General features: G+C 34.5%; 2 protein-coding genes across 5 annotated transcripts; both read right to left on the bottom strand.

The window, feature by feature from the left end:
• On the bottom strand, window positions 1-3,054 carry LOC123226029 (putative low molecular weight protein-tyrosine-phosphatase slr0328). Its single transcript, XM_044650471.1, has 5 exons — window positions 2,589-3,054; window positions 2,275-2,410; window positions 2,120-2,187; window positions 1,951-2,037; window positions 1-330 (listed from the first exon to the last, which is right to left on the bottom strand). Exons 1-5 carry the CDS (start codon window positions 2,958-2,960, stop codon window positions 259-261), a joined length of 735 nt encoding a protein of 244 aa, XP_044506406.1. The 5' UTR covers window positions 2,961-3,054; the 3' UTR covers window positions 1-258.
• Window positions 3,055-4,844: 1,790 nt separating this feature from the next.
• On the bottom strand, window positions 4,845-10,291 carry LOC123226027 (serine/threonine-protein kinase D6PKL1-like). 4 transcript variants are annotated; one of them, XM_044650464.1, is made up of 3 exons: window positions 9,491-10,291; window positions 6,473-8,373; window positions 4,845-5,980 (listed from the first exon to the last, which is right to left on the bottom strand). In XM_044650464.1, exons 2-3 carry the CDS (start codon window positions 8,188-8,190, stop codon window positions 5,119-5,121), a joined length of 2,580 nt encoding a protein of 859 aa, XP_044506399.1. In that variant the 5' UTR covers window positions 8,191-8,373; window positions 9,491-10,291; the 3' UTR covers window positions 4,845-5,118. The 4 variants fall into 4 exon arrangements, with proteins under 4 accessions (XP_044506399.1, XP_044506400.1, XP_044506401.1 ...); XM_044650465.1 differs by having other exon boundaries at window positions 9,836-10,291; XM_044650466.1 differs by having other exon boundaries at window positions 9,851-10,291.
• Window positions 10,292-14,721: the final 4,430 nt, after the last annotated feature.

The raw sequence follows: 14,721 nt of genomic DNA, 5'->3' as shown, positions 1-14,721 counted from the left end.
TTGCCATAAGCTCACCACTGTGATGATCTCACTATTGCAGTTATTCAATTCATATTGTTACGTGCAACATTATGCCCTGATGCCATATCTACAACAATAATATAAGCAATACAATGGGGCCAACTGGTGGTTTAGACTTTACATGATGATGGCCAAGGTTGACTCTAACTTATTCAGATAACCACTATAACACCGTACACCAAGAATAATCCATTCAGATCAACCCCAATACCAACTTTCAAACTGGAATTCAGAATTTTACGCGAGATTGTTCTCTGCCACAATGCTGTCCAACAATGACTCGCAACCATCCTCAAGCAAATCTAAAACCTGCCATAGCAAAAAATACCAAGTTGAGGGTCATACCAAATCAAATCGAATTCAGTAATTTGATAGTGCAACTCAATTTGTTCAGCTCAATTCAGAAGTTTATGATTTAATGACCATATTAACATTGCACTGGTTTATATGGCAGTAAATGCTGACAACATCAATGATTGCTACAGGATGACACATGCTTAAAACAGGTAAAGAATGACCAAGTGATGTCTTTAAATTAGACGTCAACGATTTTGGACGATATAAGAAAACATCACTTGCTGAAGGGAAGCAGAAATTACATAATGAAGTAACTGATACAACTTCTAGACTAGGTAAGCGCATCCATACCGAAGCCAGTATTCGCTACAGTACAGTGCCTTATACATTGTTTTATTTCTAGACCAGATACTGATACAAGTTTTTAAGCCAGGCTTCAATGCTTTGGCAATAAGTAATTCAAAGGATAATGACCCAAAATAGGAAATCAATATGGATTAGATTAGCTGTTCCTTTGTCTAAGGGAATCTATAACAACAGCCCAAGCTTCTTTTGTCATCAGAAGGCAGCCATTAAAACTTTCCCCAACATCACAACCAACATGGCATTTGCCAATATCAACTTATATTAACCATTATTACCATGCTTCCAACAGGCTATCATCACACCCACATAAACCACCATCACCACTTGCAAACCAGTGTCACCATGCCACCATTGTCATGAAAATCACTACCACAATAAGCTGTCAGTTCTGAACTTTTACTGACATCTCATGATGCCACTACCATCATTGCATTAGAACTGTTAAAATTATGTAACTGTGCCAAGTAAAAGGGAGAAATGAGATACCACCTTCAATTCTAGGAATGAACCAATGCTCATCCAAATGTGCAATAACTTCATTCCATGAAGGATGGATCTTATCTTATTTATTAGTGTGAATCAAAAAGAGCCTCAAACATGTCTGAAGGTGAAAAAAAAAACAAATATCATGCAATAAACTAGTTTTTATCATTATGTTAGACCTACCATCACTAAGGTCTACACTTGTAAGCGAAGGGGTGCGAGCAGGGGAATGTTAGCTGTTGGTGAGGTGGACAAATTAGTAACTGTAGAATAAAAAGGAGATCACATGGAAGGCAAGGAAGGGCTGCAGGAGTGTGGCACAATTTGGGAAGAAAACAAGGCATGAAACAAAGAAAGGGGATGACACAGAAGAATTGAGAATTGGGTGGCTTAGGCCTGGGAGGATCTAGCTCCTCTAATCACCAGAATATCTTACGTTTTTTTTCTGTTGCAGTTTGGTTACACAGTGTGTAGCCTAGAGCCTGCCGTTGTATTGCTTGATTGTGAGTAAAATAAACATAGTTTGGCCATTTCCAGAAATCTCTACTGTTTGTGTGTGAGAATATTGGAGTGTTGGGATTGAATCTTGCATCTTTCTAACACATTGTAAATCACAAGTGCCACAACTAAATTCATCGTTTCTCAATTTATATATCATCATAAGAAATGAAATGGCTGCATATCATTTATTCTAGCAAGATATCATATCCTAAACAGACACAAAAATCTGGAGCATCTTCTCTATCAATACGTAATTGATATAATGAAAAACACATATTTTACCTTCTCAAAACCCTGGGGTCCGCCATAGTAGGGATCAGGCACTTCTGTTTCATCATGTTTCTTACAATAAGAGCACATCAACCTAACCTGAAACATTAACCAACGCACAAGATTACAGATTTAACAATCCAAACCACACTTCACAAACCTCCCACAGTATATAGCTAACCTTTTTGTGTGCATCTTCTGGAAGTGGTTCCTTAAATTTCCACCTATTAAAAGCACTCAATATATTCTCTACACATAACATAGGGAATCCAAACATCAATTTTAAGCTCAAATGATCAAAAACAAAATGCAAAAAGCAATCTAATATTACAATACCTCTGTTTTGCTGGTCCATTGCAAGAATAAGATCAAAATCTTTGAAATCAGACGGCTTGATTGGTCTTGAAATTGATGTTATCTCAATCCCACGCCGTTTTGCAGCCGCTCTCATTCTTGAGTCAGCCAAATCACCCTTTATCGACAATAAACCATTTAAGAAATTCGTTAACATGTAGCTTGAGGATAATTATATCAATGCGCTTCACTCATAAGAAAACAATAGAACATTTTCCAATGATCAAAATTTTGCATTTTATGTGCTTTAAAATGTCTAAAATGCAGTAAAACAGAATAGAGATTGGTAAACTTACCTCATGGTAACCAGTAGTGCCAGCAGAGTCAATGTTGAAGTTAGAATCAAGGCCTCTCTTTTTGACAATATCCCTGAACACACCCTCTGCCGCTGGACTTCTGCAGATGTTACCCAAGCACACAAACAAAACAGAGAAGGGTTTGGTGGCTGAAGAAGCCATTGACGCTTTTATTGAAGGCCCGGGTGAAGAAATAGAATTGGGTTTATGAATTTGTTTAAATTTGATGGAAATATTGGAGCAGCCTTGCGCTAGCGGAAGAAGAGTGAGAAACGATGACTTTAAAGAGAAAAGATAGCAAATTCGTAAATTGCAAAAAGTTGAAACTCTAACCGTAGTCGGAGTAGTGTGCAACGAAAGCGATGAATGCATCACTGCTGTAAAGCTAAAAGCCTGGAAAATGAGGATGAATCGGCATTAGCAATGGCGAGTTCTGAGAATGGGGCTGCTGATTGGTATGACTGTAAATAATGGGTTGGACTTGAGTGAATAATTATAGGCCTTCGATTTTGTTGGGCTAAAGGTATGAAGATGGATGCGGAAATACATAAATAATAAAATAAATGATAATTTAGAAAAAAAAAATTATATTATCCATATAACATTTTTTTTATTATGACAATAATATCTTTTGAGGTTTTTTTAGGGTAGGTTTGAATCAAATTTATCTAAGTATGACCTCGATTCAAATAAGTTTAAAATGAATTCAATTTAAAAAAATTCAAGCTCGAATTCAAATATAAAAATTTAATATTTTTTAGTTCAAATTTTAAAGGTATTTGATTTATCAAGTTTACAAATATAAAAAATTTAATACAAAATGACGTTATTTAGATCAATATATATTAAAATAATATTTTTTTAATATTGAATCAAGTTTAATAATCAATTTAGGCTTGAGCTTAATTGATAGAATGTCATTAAGATTTACACTTCTAAATGCCAAATGGGCAAATATGACAAACTAATCACATGGCCAGCACTGATTAATTATGAACACGCAATGAAAGAAACACAACACTTTAAAATAAGAAATGACACTATCACTGTATCTCCTTGGATTGAAAGTGTATATCTAAGCAACAATTAAGGAATAGGTGGAGCACCACAACCACAAACCAGTTTGCATAATAGTATACAGAAGGCAGAAGAGCTCACCGCTAGGCCTTCGATTGGACCCAGGTGCGGTCTAGAATGCTTTGCAAATGCCAGCAGCGTTCTTCTTCCAAAGTTTCAAATGCCCCGGTTTAAATAACAAGAATAAGTAAAATGTATAAAATAGATAATTTTTCATCAACTTAATCTAATCAAAGAGAAAACAACATAATATTCCAGATATAACAGCATTGCCATCATAGAGAATCATCAACATCCCCCTAAAAATTAGGATGTCTTTGGTGGAGGAAAATATGTAATTGGAAGCAATACAGGGGATTCTGTTTGTGGCATAGAAGACCAACCTACCTATCCACTATCTATATTTGGATTTAATGTCAATATATTCCTTTAAATTTGGAGGCTTTCACATTAGATAATATTTGCTGCCCATGCAAAGCTCACAAATCTTAAAGTTGCAGAAGCACTTCAATGAACTAGCATACAAACATAACTACTTTAATGGTGCATGGTTGTCCACACGGCATACAGGGCTTTCACTTTAAGAAAATAGATAGATCACATGCTTGACGTGCAAAAAACACATCAACACAATAACAAAGAGACATAAAAATTAGAGTGACGCATATTTATGATAGATAGATAACTAGAAAAATACGTTCCTCTCTAGGGTTGGATACGAGCCGAGCCGAGCTCGGCTCGCAGCCAGCTCGGGCTCGACTCGGCTTTTTAAGGGTCGGCTCGAGTTCGGCTCGTTTTCAGCTCGGTTCGGCTCGTTTATTATATCAAAACGACACCGTTTTGTATATATATATGGATTAAAACGACGCCGTTTTGTATAAAAAAATTTTTAAAAAAATATACCGAGTCAACCCGAGCCAGCTCGGCTCGGCTCGAGCTCGATCGAGCCGAGCTGAGCCCGGCTCGTTTCGGGCTCGAACCGAGCCGAGCCGAGCTCGAGCTCGAGCTGGCTCGGCTCGAATCCAGCCCTATTCCTCTCTCCCGCAACAGAGCATCATTTTCCCTGTTTGCCTCTGCGAATGGAAGATGAGTGATAATACTACTAGCATTCCTGAAATTATCCTGTTAATAATTTATAGCAGAATAATATTATCTTTCAACTTCGATAGCAACATGTCATCCGTCAACACTAATTTTTACATTCACGGGCTCAAAGCCTGGTATGGTATAAGAAATGCTTTAAATTCCCAAAAAATCATGAAGGTTGAGACAAAACAGAATGGACACTTAATTTTTGTACCTCATACTACTACTCTAGCGTATTATTATATAATACTCAATTAACTTGCGGCTTTACACTATATGTGCTATGTATCAGTTACAGGGATGACAAATCTCAGCTTCCCAAAATGAAAAGCAATCCTCTGCCTCTACCATATTGTGCAAGTTTGAGCTAAAACATGTCGAACTCCACATTCTCTTCTGCAACCAGCAACTCCTCACACTTCATATTCTCCTTTCTCTGTGAAGCCATGGCCTGCGAAACAATAGTTGCATGGCATGACTTAGGCAGCTCCGGGGGTGTTGCACAGCGAATGAGAGCCCAATTAAGGCCTTCAAAAAAGGGGTGTTGTTTAATTTCTGCAGCGCCTTTCATGGATCCTAGTCGGTTATCAGGTTCTTTTACTAGTAGCCCTCTAATCAAGTCTCTTGCGTGAAAGCTAACGACTGGGTAACCAGGGAACCTAAGGCTCTGTGATACCACATTTGATAGTGTTTCATCATTTGCTGATCCCTTGAAAGGGGTCCTTCCATACAATAGCTCAAACAGAAAGATTCCAAACGTCCACCAATCAACAGCACTCCCATGACCTTCTCCTTTAATGATTTCTGGTGCCAAGTATTCATGTGTTCCAACAAAGGAGTTTGATCGGGCACTGGTTGGTTCCACTACAAGCTGTGGCAGTGGACTAACCTGAGCAGCTAGGTCTGACTTTATCTTACGAGATTTTGCAGCAGCAACTGACAGAAGTCTAGGAGTGAAGCACGAGACTTGCCAGGATGGATGGAGGCAAAAAGGGTCAATGCAGCTAGATTCAGTGCAGGGACTTGATGCTTTTTTAGTGGGTTCCACAACAGGAGAGGATGATTTAAGCAACACAGGATTCACAGCACATCTGAGTGACAAATCAAAATCTGAGAGCATGATGTGCCCGTCTTCTCTCACCAGGATATTTTCTGGTTTTAAATCTCGATATATAACTCCAAGCATATGTAAGTACTCCAATGCAAGAAGGACTTCAGCAACATAAAACCTGAAGATATGGCAACCCCAAATTAGAATTGAGAAGATCAATGGTTCATGAGATGGAAAAATGCACAATCAATCATGTGCTAGCTCCTAAATTTTTTTTTCACTGAAAGTTGAAGAGGTTTAGCCTCCATTTATCCCAGTGGTATCATGTTTGGCCAGTACTAGTTTTACTGACACAAGAAAACCTAATAAAAACAGTTCCACAACCATGTCAGCCAACGCTTTCTGTATCCTGAAAGACCATCCAGTTCAATGAGCAAGAGTCAAAGAATAAGTAAATGATCTTCCAAAAGTAATTCCCCTAAATTTAACTGCAAGGTAACAGTATTCAGCCCTACAACAGCTTCTGATTTAATGCTATCACTGCTAAAAAATTAAAGAAGATTAATGTGTCACCTAGAACCCAAAACAGAGGCACTTGTGAAGAAGAGAGAAAATATGAATGTAGCTGACTTTATAAATAACAAAAATGAGATGCATCATAAATTCAAACCTGGTTGCTTGTTCAGAGAAGCATCTGCTGGATTGCTTTTGCCGTAAAACATGCAAATCTCCACCTGGACAATACTCCATAACCAAGCACGATAATTTTTCTGTTGAGAAATGAGAAAAGAGAGTGGGAAGGAATGGATGATCCAACATTTGAAGTATCTCTCTTTCAGTTTGGGCCCTGGGCATTTTCTTCCAACCCATCAAAAAGTCATTGTCCATCACTTTTAATGCAAATAAGCAGCTCGTACCAGTTAGCTCAGCAAGATAAACAGTCCCAATGTCCCCACACCCCAGCTTCTTGAAAAACTTAAAGTGCCCTAAGCCCAAGCATCCATACTGTTTCTGAGCATGGCGAATGGCTTCCCACCTCAAGTCTTTGGACATGTGAGGCCTACTGCCACCACCACTAGATCCACTAAGAGTGCTATCCTCACTAATGCTTGTGCTACTACTGTACTCGCCAATGCTACTTTTTGAGCTTTGGGAGAACTCACCCTTTTCTCTTGATCTTGATCTCTCATCCATTTTTGTCACTACAGCTCTAGTTCTGTTATTACTATTCAAACCACATCCTAGTTTGCTTGTACTTGTATCTGTAGCATATGAGCTAACTTCAATGCTCATATTAGTACTGCTGGAAGCTGGAGAAGCTTTCACATCTTTCCTTCCACTTTCTGCAGCAGAGTTGTGTGTATGGATGCCCAGACAACTTGTACTAAAACCCAGATCATTATTAGCACTTCCATCATGTGGATTAGAACTGCTGGACACAGAAGTTGAATCCTGCTTTCCTTTTTTCTTCATAAAGCTCTTGTTCCGGAAGACTGGCTTAATTAGCCGTGGGCTATTGCTAACACATTTGTTCATAATATTACAAGCACTGGAACTAGATAGAGAAGATCCCAGATTCAACTTGCTTTTTAGCTCCTTATCTGGCACTGCAGTGTTGACTGGAATCTCAATTGAGGCAGAAGTTACATTTTCCACCCCCCGCACTTCCCTGCTGGCAACAGCAATACATGAAGAATCTATAGAAGCTTGCTTTTGAAGCTGTGGCTTTGATATTTCCTTCTCAGTCTCCGTTACAAAAGGAACAACCTGTTCCAGCGATGGTACTATGTTCATCACTGACTTTGATGTCATTAGCATATCTAAGGGGGTAGATGAGTGAGTAGATTGGTTTGAAGACTCTGATTTGGGTGCTTCAGACATCTTCCCAGAAAAATTTGATGTGATATTTTCTGATACAAGAGAGATCTCAACCAAATTACCTTTACCTTCATTCAGGGGAAGGCCAGATTCATTGGCCTCGACTACCACAGCCCTGTACAAACGCTTGATAGTTCCTGCTTCTGAGGACCTTGAAGAACTTGATGGTTTTGACGATCGCTTCATAGCAGCCATCTCTGCAGCCTGAGAAATGCATAATCCTCTAAGAGCTTGCTTCAAACTCACAGGCTCTGAAATTCCAATCCCTGATGGTCGAGATGAACCAACTCTAATTGGTCTCTTCAAAGCACTCTTCCTTAAAGCATCCAAACCCCTAGCTGAAGTTCTAACATCAATGGACTCAAAAAGACGATTAATATCATCCTCTATAGAGTACTTGTTTCCAGATTTTGGCACACATTTTTTTTTTCCTTTCTCGTCTATACTAGAATTAAAATCTAATTCTTCAGTTGATTCAACAATTTCACAGGTGCTGGAGAATGTGTCCATCTCCGTTGGATTCCGTCAAAAACTAGAAAAAAGGAAAACAACTTTGCAAATTCACGCTAACCTATTTCTGAAGAAGCATTTCGAAGATAAAGGTGCACAAAGTACAGACAGAATGCCATATATCCAGCAAAATGATAACCAGCTAGTACTCTTTCAGTATTTCCAAAATGATGCATCACAGTCCTGCCACGATAACCGAATTTAAGATGATTGAGTAAATTAAACTCATACTTTCATTGTAAAACAAGAACCGTAAGGAGAGTTATAGACAGAATTTTTTTTTTACACATTACAAAGTACACAATTTGAGGTTAAACTTGGTTATAAGTTATAAAATTTGTATACAAAATAGTTGAAATTATTTAATTCATCAACTACAATCATATAATTTCAGAACAACTAAGTTGAACAAGCAGATATCATAACAGACTCGACTGCTTAAGATATAGTTTCACGTTAAAACACGCAAACATCCAAAGTGCCTTTTATATACAAAATATGGTCATATGATTTCTGTATATATGGTTTACAACAACTGTTTAAACTCTTATCAACGATTAAAGCTTCAAACATGTAAATAAATTTACAGCCCAGAAAACAACTAAGCAAACTCGTTTGGAGGCCATCTTAAAAGTTCCTTGAAAAAGTTACTTTCTAAACTTCAGCATACTGACAAGCTTCAAAATCATTCCAAATTCAAGCCTGTATTTTTATAATTTCAAAAACATACACATAAAAATTCCATCATCCCCTCAAGATTTTGCAGATACATCATGCCTGATACTAAACCGATATTATACAACACCATTCAGATCTTTCTGAAACAACTAAAGAAATGCTAGAATGAAAAAAAATACCTTTTATCTCAAATCAGCTAAAAGTGTTTAAGACAATCCAAGAAACTGTTATTTTATTAATTTAAAAATAGCTCTTACCGGTTATTTATAATCAGCTATCATATGACGTTTTAAATTGATACACATATAAAGAACCAACTAATATTATTTTATTTGAAGTTTATACATTCGATGAACTCGACTGATCATGAATTAAAGAAAAATAATCTGTCACAAGCAAAGAAAAAGCTTTAAATTTTATAGAATTTAACCAGAATTTAAAAGCTATATAGAATCATATAATCCAAAACCGAAAACCAAAAACCAAAAAACTCTGAACGTGAAGAAACAAAGAAAGAGCAGAAGAGAATAGAAACGAAACAAGAAAGCTCAAAAGTGAAAATTTTAATCAAAAGGAGAAACAGTAATAGCAACAGTAACAAAAAGAGAAGGCAAAAGGGTACCTGAACAAGTATCAGGACCGTTGGAAACAGCGAATCAAGGATGATAATCAATGAGAAACCCAGAACACAAACTCAACAACGCTATTGTTTATGAAGCAGAAGATAATAAAGGGAGATAGTAGTTAGGGTTAGGGCACGAGAGAGAGAGGTGGAGGAGTGAATGAAGAAAGAGAAGAAGAACACACAAAAAGTTGAGAAAGGGAAATGCAAATCACGAGAAGTACAAGGTGGAGAGTGGTGTTTTCACTGATTTGCTAAGCTAAAGCTATACTATCTGTAGCAAAAACAACAACAACTGTTCTGTATTCTCTCTGAAAATGGCGGAAAAATTATGAAATCACAAACCCATCATTTATATACGTATTCCATTGTATTTACACTTGTGCTTCCTTTCTTCAAACCATTCCTACATCTTGTTCTACGCCATAACTGGTTTTCCCTTTACTCCAAAGTTTTTTAACAATTATGAATATTTGCTTAATAGTTAAAACGACATGTCAAGGAAGTCTTCTTCTTTCAAATATTATTCATTCAATGCGTGAAAAAAACTTCTAATCAGAATTGGTAGTACTAATAATACAAGCTTAATTGTTTTTCCCTGAAAGCATGGATACCCCTGTCTTTTTGGGTGATTTCTTTTGATGCACCTGCCGATGCTGGCGGTGGCGGCCCTACATACACACAACAAGAATATCCAAGAAGAACAACTTGCGTTATCGAGACCAAATAGAATTGAAGAGCCCACAAGGTCAGTATGTAGCTTCACATTAATGCACATATTACCAAAAAAGAAAATGTCAATTTTCTAAATTGATGGCCTGAACAATCCTCTTGCTTCCAGACTGAAATTACAAATTACAATGTGTATATTAAGAAATTGAAATGACATACAAAGGAATAATTAGAATCAAATTAAGGTTGTTAAAGCTTAAAAATACACGTGTCCAAGGGATTGGGTTGGACCAGTCTGACCTGTTGGAAAAAGACACTGCTAGCAGTTTTGTAGATCAGATCAGGGTCACAAGTCATGCCAACTATGTCAAGAGTCTTAGAATATGACATGTGGACTGACATGATAATATTGTAAAAAATAAAAAAAATTAAAAACATATGTAATATGACGGCTTGATTTGCTAATGCACGCGAAATAGTATGCTGGTAACCGTTAGGGTTGGATTTAAGTTTGAGCTTTACATATAATCGAGTTTGAGTTTGTGAAAGTCAAATTTAAATTCGGTTTGATTTATTGTTAGTTATTAAAATGATGTCGTTTTAATATATATTAATCAAAACGATGTTATTTTAATATATATTAATCAAAACAATATCATTTTAATACATATTGATTAAAATGACGTTATTTTGTATCAAAATTTTTAATTAAAAATTTTGGCCAGTATCTCGAGCTCGATCGAGTTTGGTTAAGGCTAGCTCATTTCGAACTCATTCAAATCAAACTTAAACTCAAATAAATTTGATTCGAATCTAACCCTAATAACCACCTTTTATTACCCAGACAAGTAGCTTCTTATTATTAGATCAATTATAGGAAGGAATATGAGAATTTTAATTTATTTTTAAAATTAAAATAAGGTAGGTGGTTTGTGAGTAATAATGGTTTACATGTACTACAATTATCAAGTATTTAACATATATGTAATTGGGTCAGGTTAAAAAATGAGAAACAGCTTGAATTTCCAAATTTTAATTGGCCAAAAAACTTATTACCCGACCGTCAAGTTTAAATATTCTCTCTTTTATTAAAATTTATTATTTAGATTAAGAGAAAAAATATTATTAAACTCAAAATGATAAAAAAGTTGAACATTTTTCATATATTCATCCTTTTAGCGTAAAAATTTAATCATTATTTTTTACTTAAAGTTTGAAAAATAATTTTTTTTTTTAGAATTTTTTTCTCCTCTTCTTCTGTGACTATCTCCTTTTTTGGTCATTGTCATTCTCTCTTTCTCCTAGTCTCTCTCGTCACTCTCTTTTGTCATCTTTGAGAAGACGATCAGGGAGGTAAAGAGAGAAAAACTGAAAGGGAGAGATAATGTACCTAGAGACGACAAAGTTTGTGTGGAAAGTAAACTCTAAAGGAGAAATAATCATTTTTTAAATTTTGGGTGGGAGAAAATATAATAGTTTTTTAGTGTTTTTAATATTTTTAGTTTAATAACATTTTTACACTTATTCCTAAATAATGGATTTTAACAAAAGAGTGAGACTTCAGTTTTTTTAAACTTAATAGGTAAAATTTTGTCATTTAAACAAATCTTGGGTGGGAATAAGTTTTTTGGCCATTTTAATATAAAAACAACAAATTAAAGTTGACAAAATATAAGAAATAAAGGTGGAAGAAAGAAAGAAAGACACGTGAATAAAAAAGGCATAATGTGTAGACAAAATTAATTGAACTTGAACAGGAAAGAATTTTTATTTTCTTCTTAAGAAAGAAGAAAGACGTGTTTGATTTTACGAGTGAAGTCTGTCTTGTTTTGTTTTGTTTTGTTTTGTCACTTTTACTTGACTTGGTAAGTGGAGAGCCTTATCGTTTTAGCCATTATTACCATCACCTTGGACGATTAGTTTCAGGGTTTGAATGATCGTATTATTTACGAGATTATTTCATTTTTAGTATTCAAAATCTATCATAATTACAATAATACCCTTGAAAGATATCAAATACTTCAGTACAAAATTACCTGTGCCCCAAACCCTAGAGGCCATTTATTGAAACTTTCTACTTGAATGTGACATTAATGATAGCAGGGATTTTCAAAATGAGTATGCACCTTTTCATATTACTAATACTATGCTTGAAAAATAACAAACTAAATTATGATGCCTCGCCTGACATGATTTTTTTATTTTAATGAGTAAATTTATTTGAGTTGAACCAATCATATTAAATATATGAAATTTTGAATCATTGATCCTATAATTATTATATCAAAAAAATATTTAATATATATATGTGTGTGTGTATGTATGTGTATGTATACATGCACTACAAGTAGAAAGCGTTATTAGAGATACATGCTACTATGTTTGTCTATTTTTTATTGTCCTTCTCTTAAAACCATGGGCTTAGTGAGCCCACTGACAAAAGTAAATTAATCTTCCAACCATGGGCTTACTGGGCTTAGGGATAGCCTGATCAGTTATTACCCATTATTTCATTTTTTTTAGTTGTTATACTACTCTTAACCATTTTACTTCCCCTTTTTTCAATCTTTTTATCTTCTTCTCTTCTTTATTTTTCTTCTTGTCTCCTCTATTCATCACTACTTTCTTAATTATTTCTTTTTGCCATCAAAATATGACTTTTTCTTACCAATGAGCTTTACATTGGCTTGCCTCTACCACGGTAGATAAATCTATCGTAACACAAGTATTACCAAAGGTGTGTTGACACAACCCAACACCAAAAATGTCAAATTGCATTCTATCTTCATTGTTCTTCTAATATTTTTTTCTCAAAAGTTGACAAATGAACAAATAAGTCCTTTGAATTGACTCTAATTTTTTTATTCTTAATCTCAGGTGATTTTTCAAGTATTGGTTCTTGTTCTTTTTGTTCATGCAGTGGTGAAGGTAGATAACTAGACTAATAGTCTGTAACACCTGCAAATACATCTTGTAACACTATATATATATATATATATATATATATATATATATATATATATATATGTGTGTTTTGAGGTTACTTTGATCATTTGATATTATTTAATTAATTAAATTAAATTTGAGCAATCCACTTATGAATATGCATCTATGAAAATGAGAAATACACAATTATTAAGTGTTATGTTGTTTTCACCTATGCAATCTAGTCCAGTTGACACATTTGTGTGATCAAGAAGAGAGTAAAGAATGCATTGAAGTTTTCATGCTTTTTGAGACATTTATGTCATTTCAAAGAAGGTAGAGAATAAAGTGGAGCTATTAAACCTTAGTGAGACATCTCTGTTATGTCATTGAAATGTTAATAGTAGATAGGTAAAACATAATATCATTGACAAAATAAATTATTGAGAAGCTCTGGTGATATAAGCTATATGCTAGTATTACGTTGGATTTAAGTTGTAAAACACTAAAATTGATTTAAGTTGTGCGTTTGTTATGATATCTAATAGGTCACTTACTTGTTGAGTGTTTTTCACATTTATGAATTCCTTTTCATTGTTTTCGTAGGTAGAAGATAAGCTATGTAAGGCTGTAGAAGAGAGCGGATCATCTATGATGAGATTACATAAGAACAAACGTTATGATATTTTTCATTTGATGTGATGATATTGTGTATTTTGGTTCATGTTCATGTACCTTATAAGACCCAAGTGGATGCTCTTATAAATTTGATGTTTTGACTTACAAGTTTGACATTATTAATATATTAAGTTGTATGTTAATGAATTGTTACAATGATAAATTACAACAAAACCTATCACTGGCTTTTTTAGTGGTTTGTTTTGGTAGTTATTATCATAGTATAATTAACAATAATAAATACTATATATATATAGTATTTATACAGATAATATGTTATGATTTGATTTGATATTACTTTATCTTTTATTTAAAATTATTTAATCATATTATGACACATAATTTGAATATTCAAATTATATATAAAAATATGTATGTATAATTTTATTAATTAAAAATAATATTATACATATTAGCGTTGAGTACGTACATATATATATATATATATGGTAAGTTAGATTCATTATATTTTTATTTTCATTTACACATAAAAAGGAAGAGGAGTGGTTTTGTCTTTTAGCTTATGTGTAAAGAGGTTTAGACGAAGCAGCTTGGTCTGTCCAACAATTTAATCCATTGAAATTGACTAGTTTATTTGACATGGACTCACCAGGATTATGTCCACCTATCTCTATATATATATATCCAGATATGCTTTTTAATTATTCATAATTGATGTGAACCAACCTAATTCACGGTTGTTATTAAAAGCCTTGTCAAGCTTATCGATGTAGCATTTTTATGTGTGTACTTATTCAATAAACATGCACATGGTCCAGATTTATTTACGTCATCAAGGCATAATTTTTTTATATGATTTAAATCAAATATTATAAGATATCATAGGGCCATTTAAATCTAACAATTTCAAAGTGGTTAAGGGTAATTCTTGATTTGCAAGTAAAGTTGCTCTCCTCTAATCTTCGGGACTTTTTTTATTTTGAAATTAAAGATGT

The sequence above is a fragment of the Mangifera indica genome, chromosome 9 (assembly GCF_011075055.1).
Source record: "Mangifera indica cultivar Alphonso chromosome 9, CATAS_Mindica_2.1, whole genome shotgun sequence".
NCBI classification, from domain to species: domain Eukaryota; kingdom Viridiplantae; phylum Streptophyta; class Magnoliopsida; order Sapindales; family Anacardiaceae; genus Mangifera; species Mangifera indica.
The sequence above is the reverse complement of the archived record's forward strand: the minus strand, read 5'-3'. Positions and strand labels throughout refer to the sequence as shown.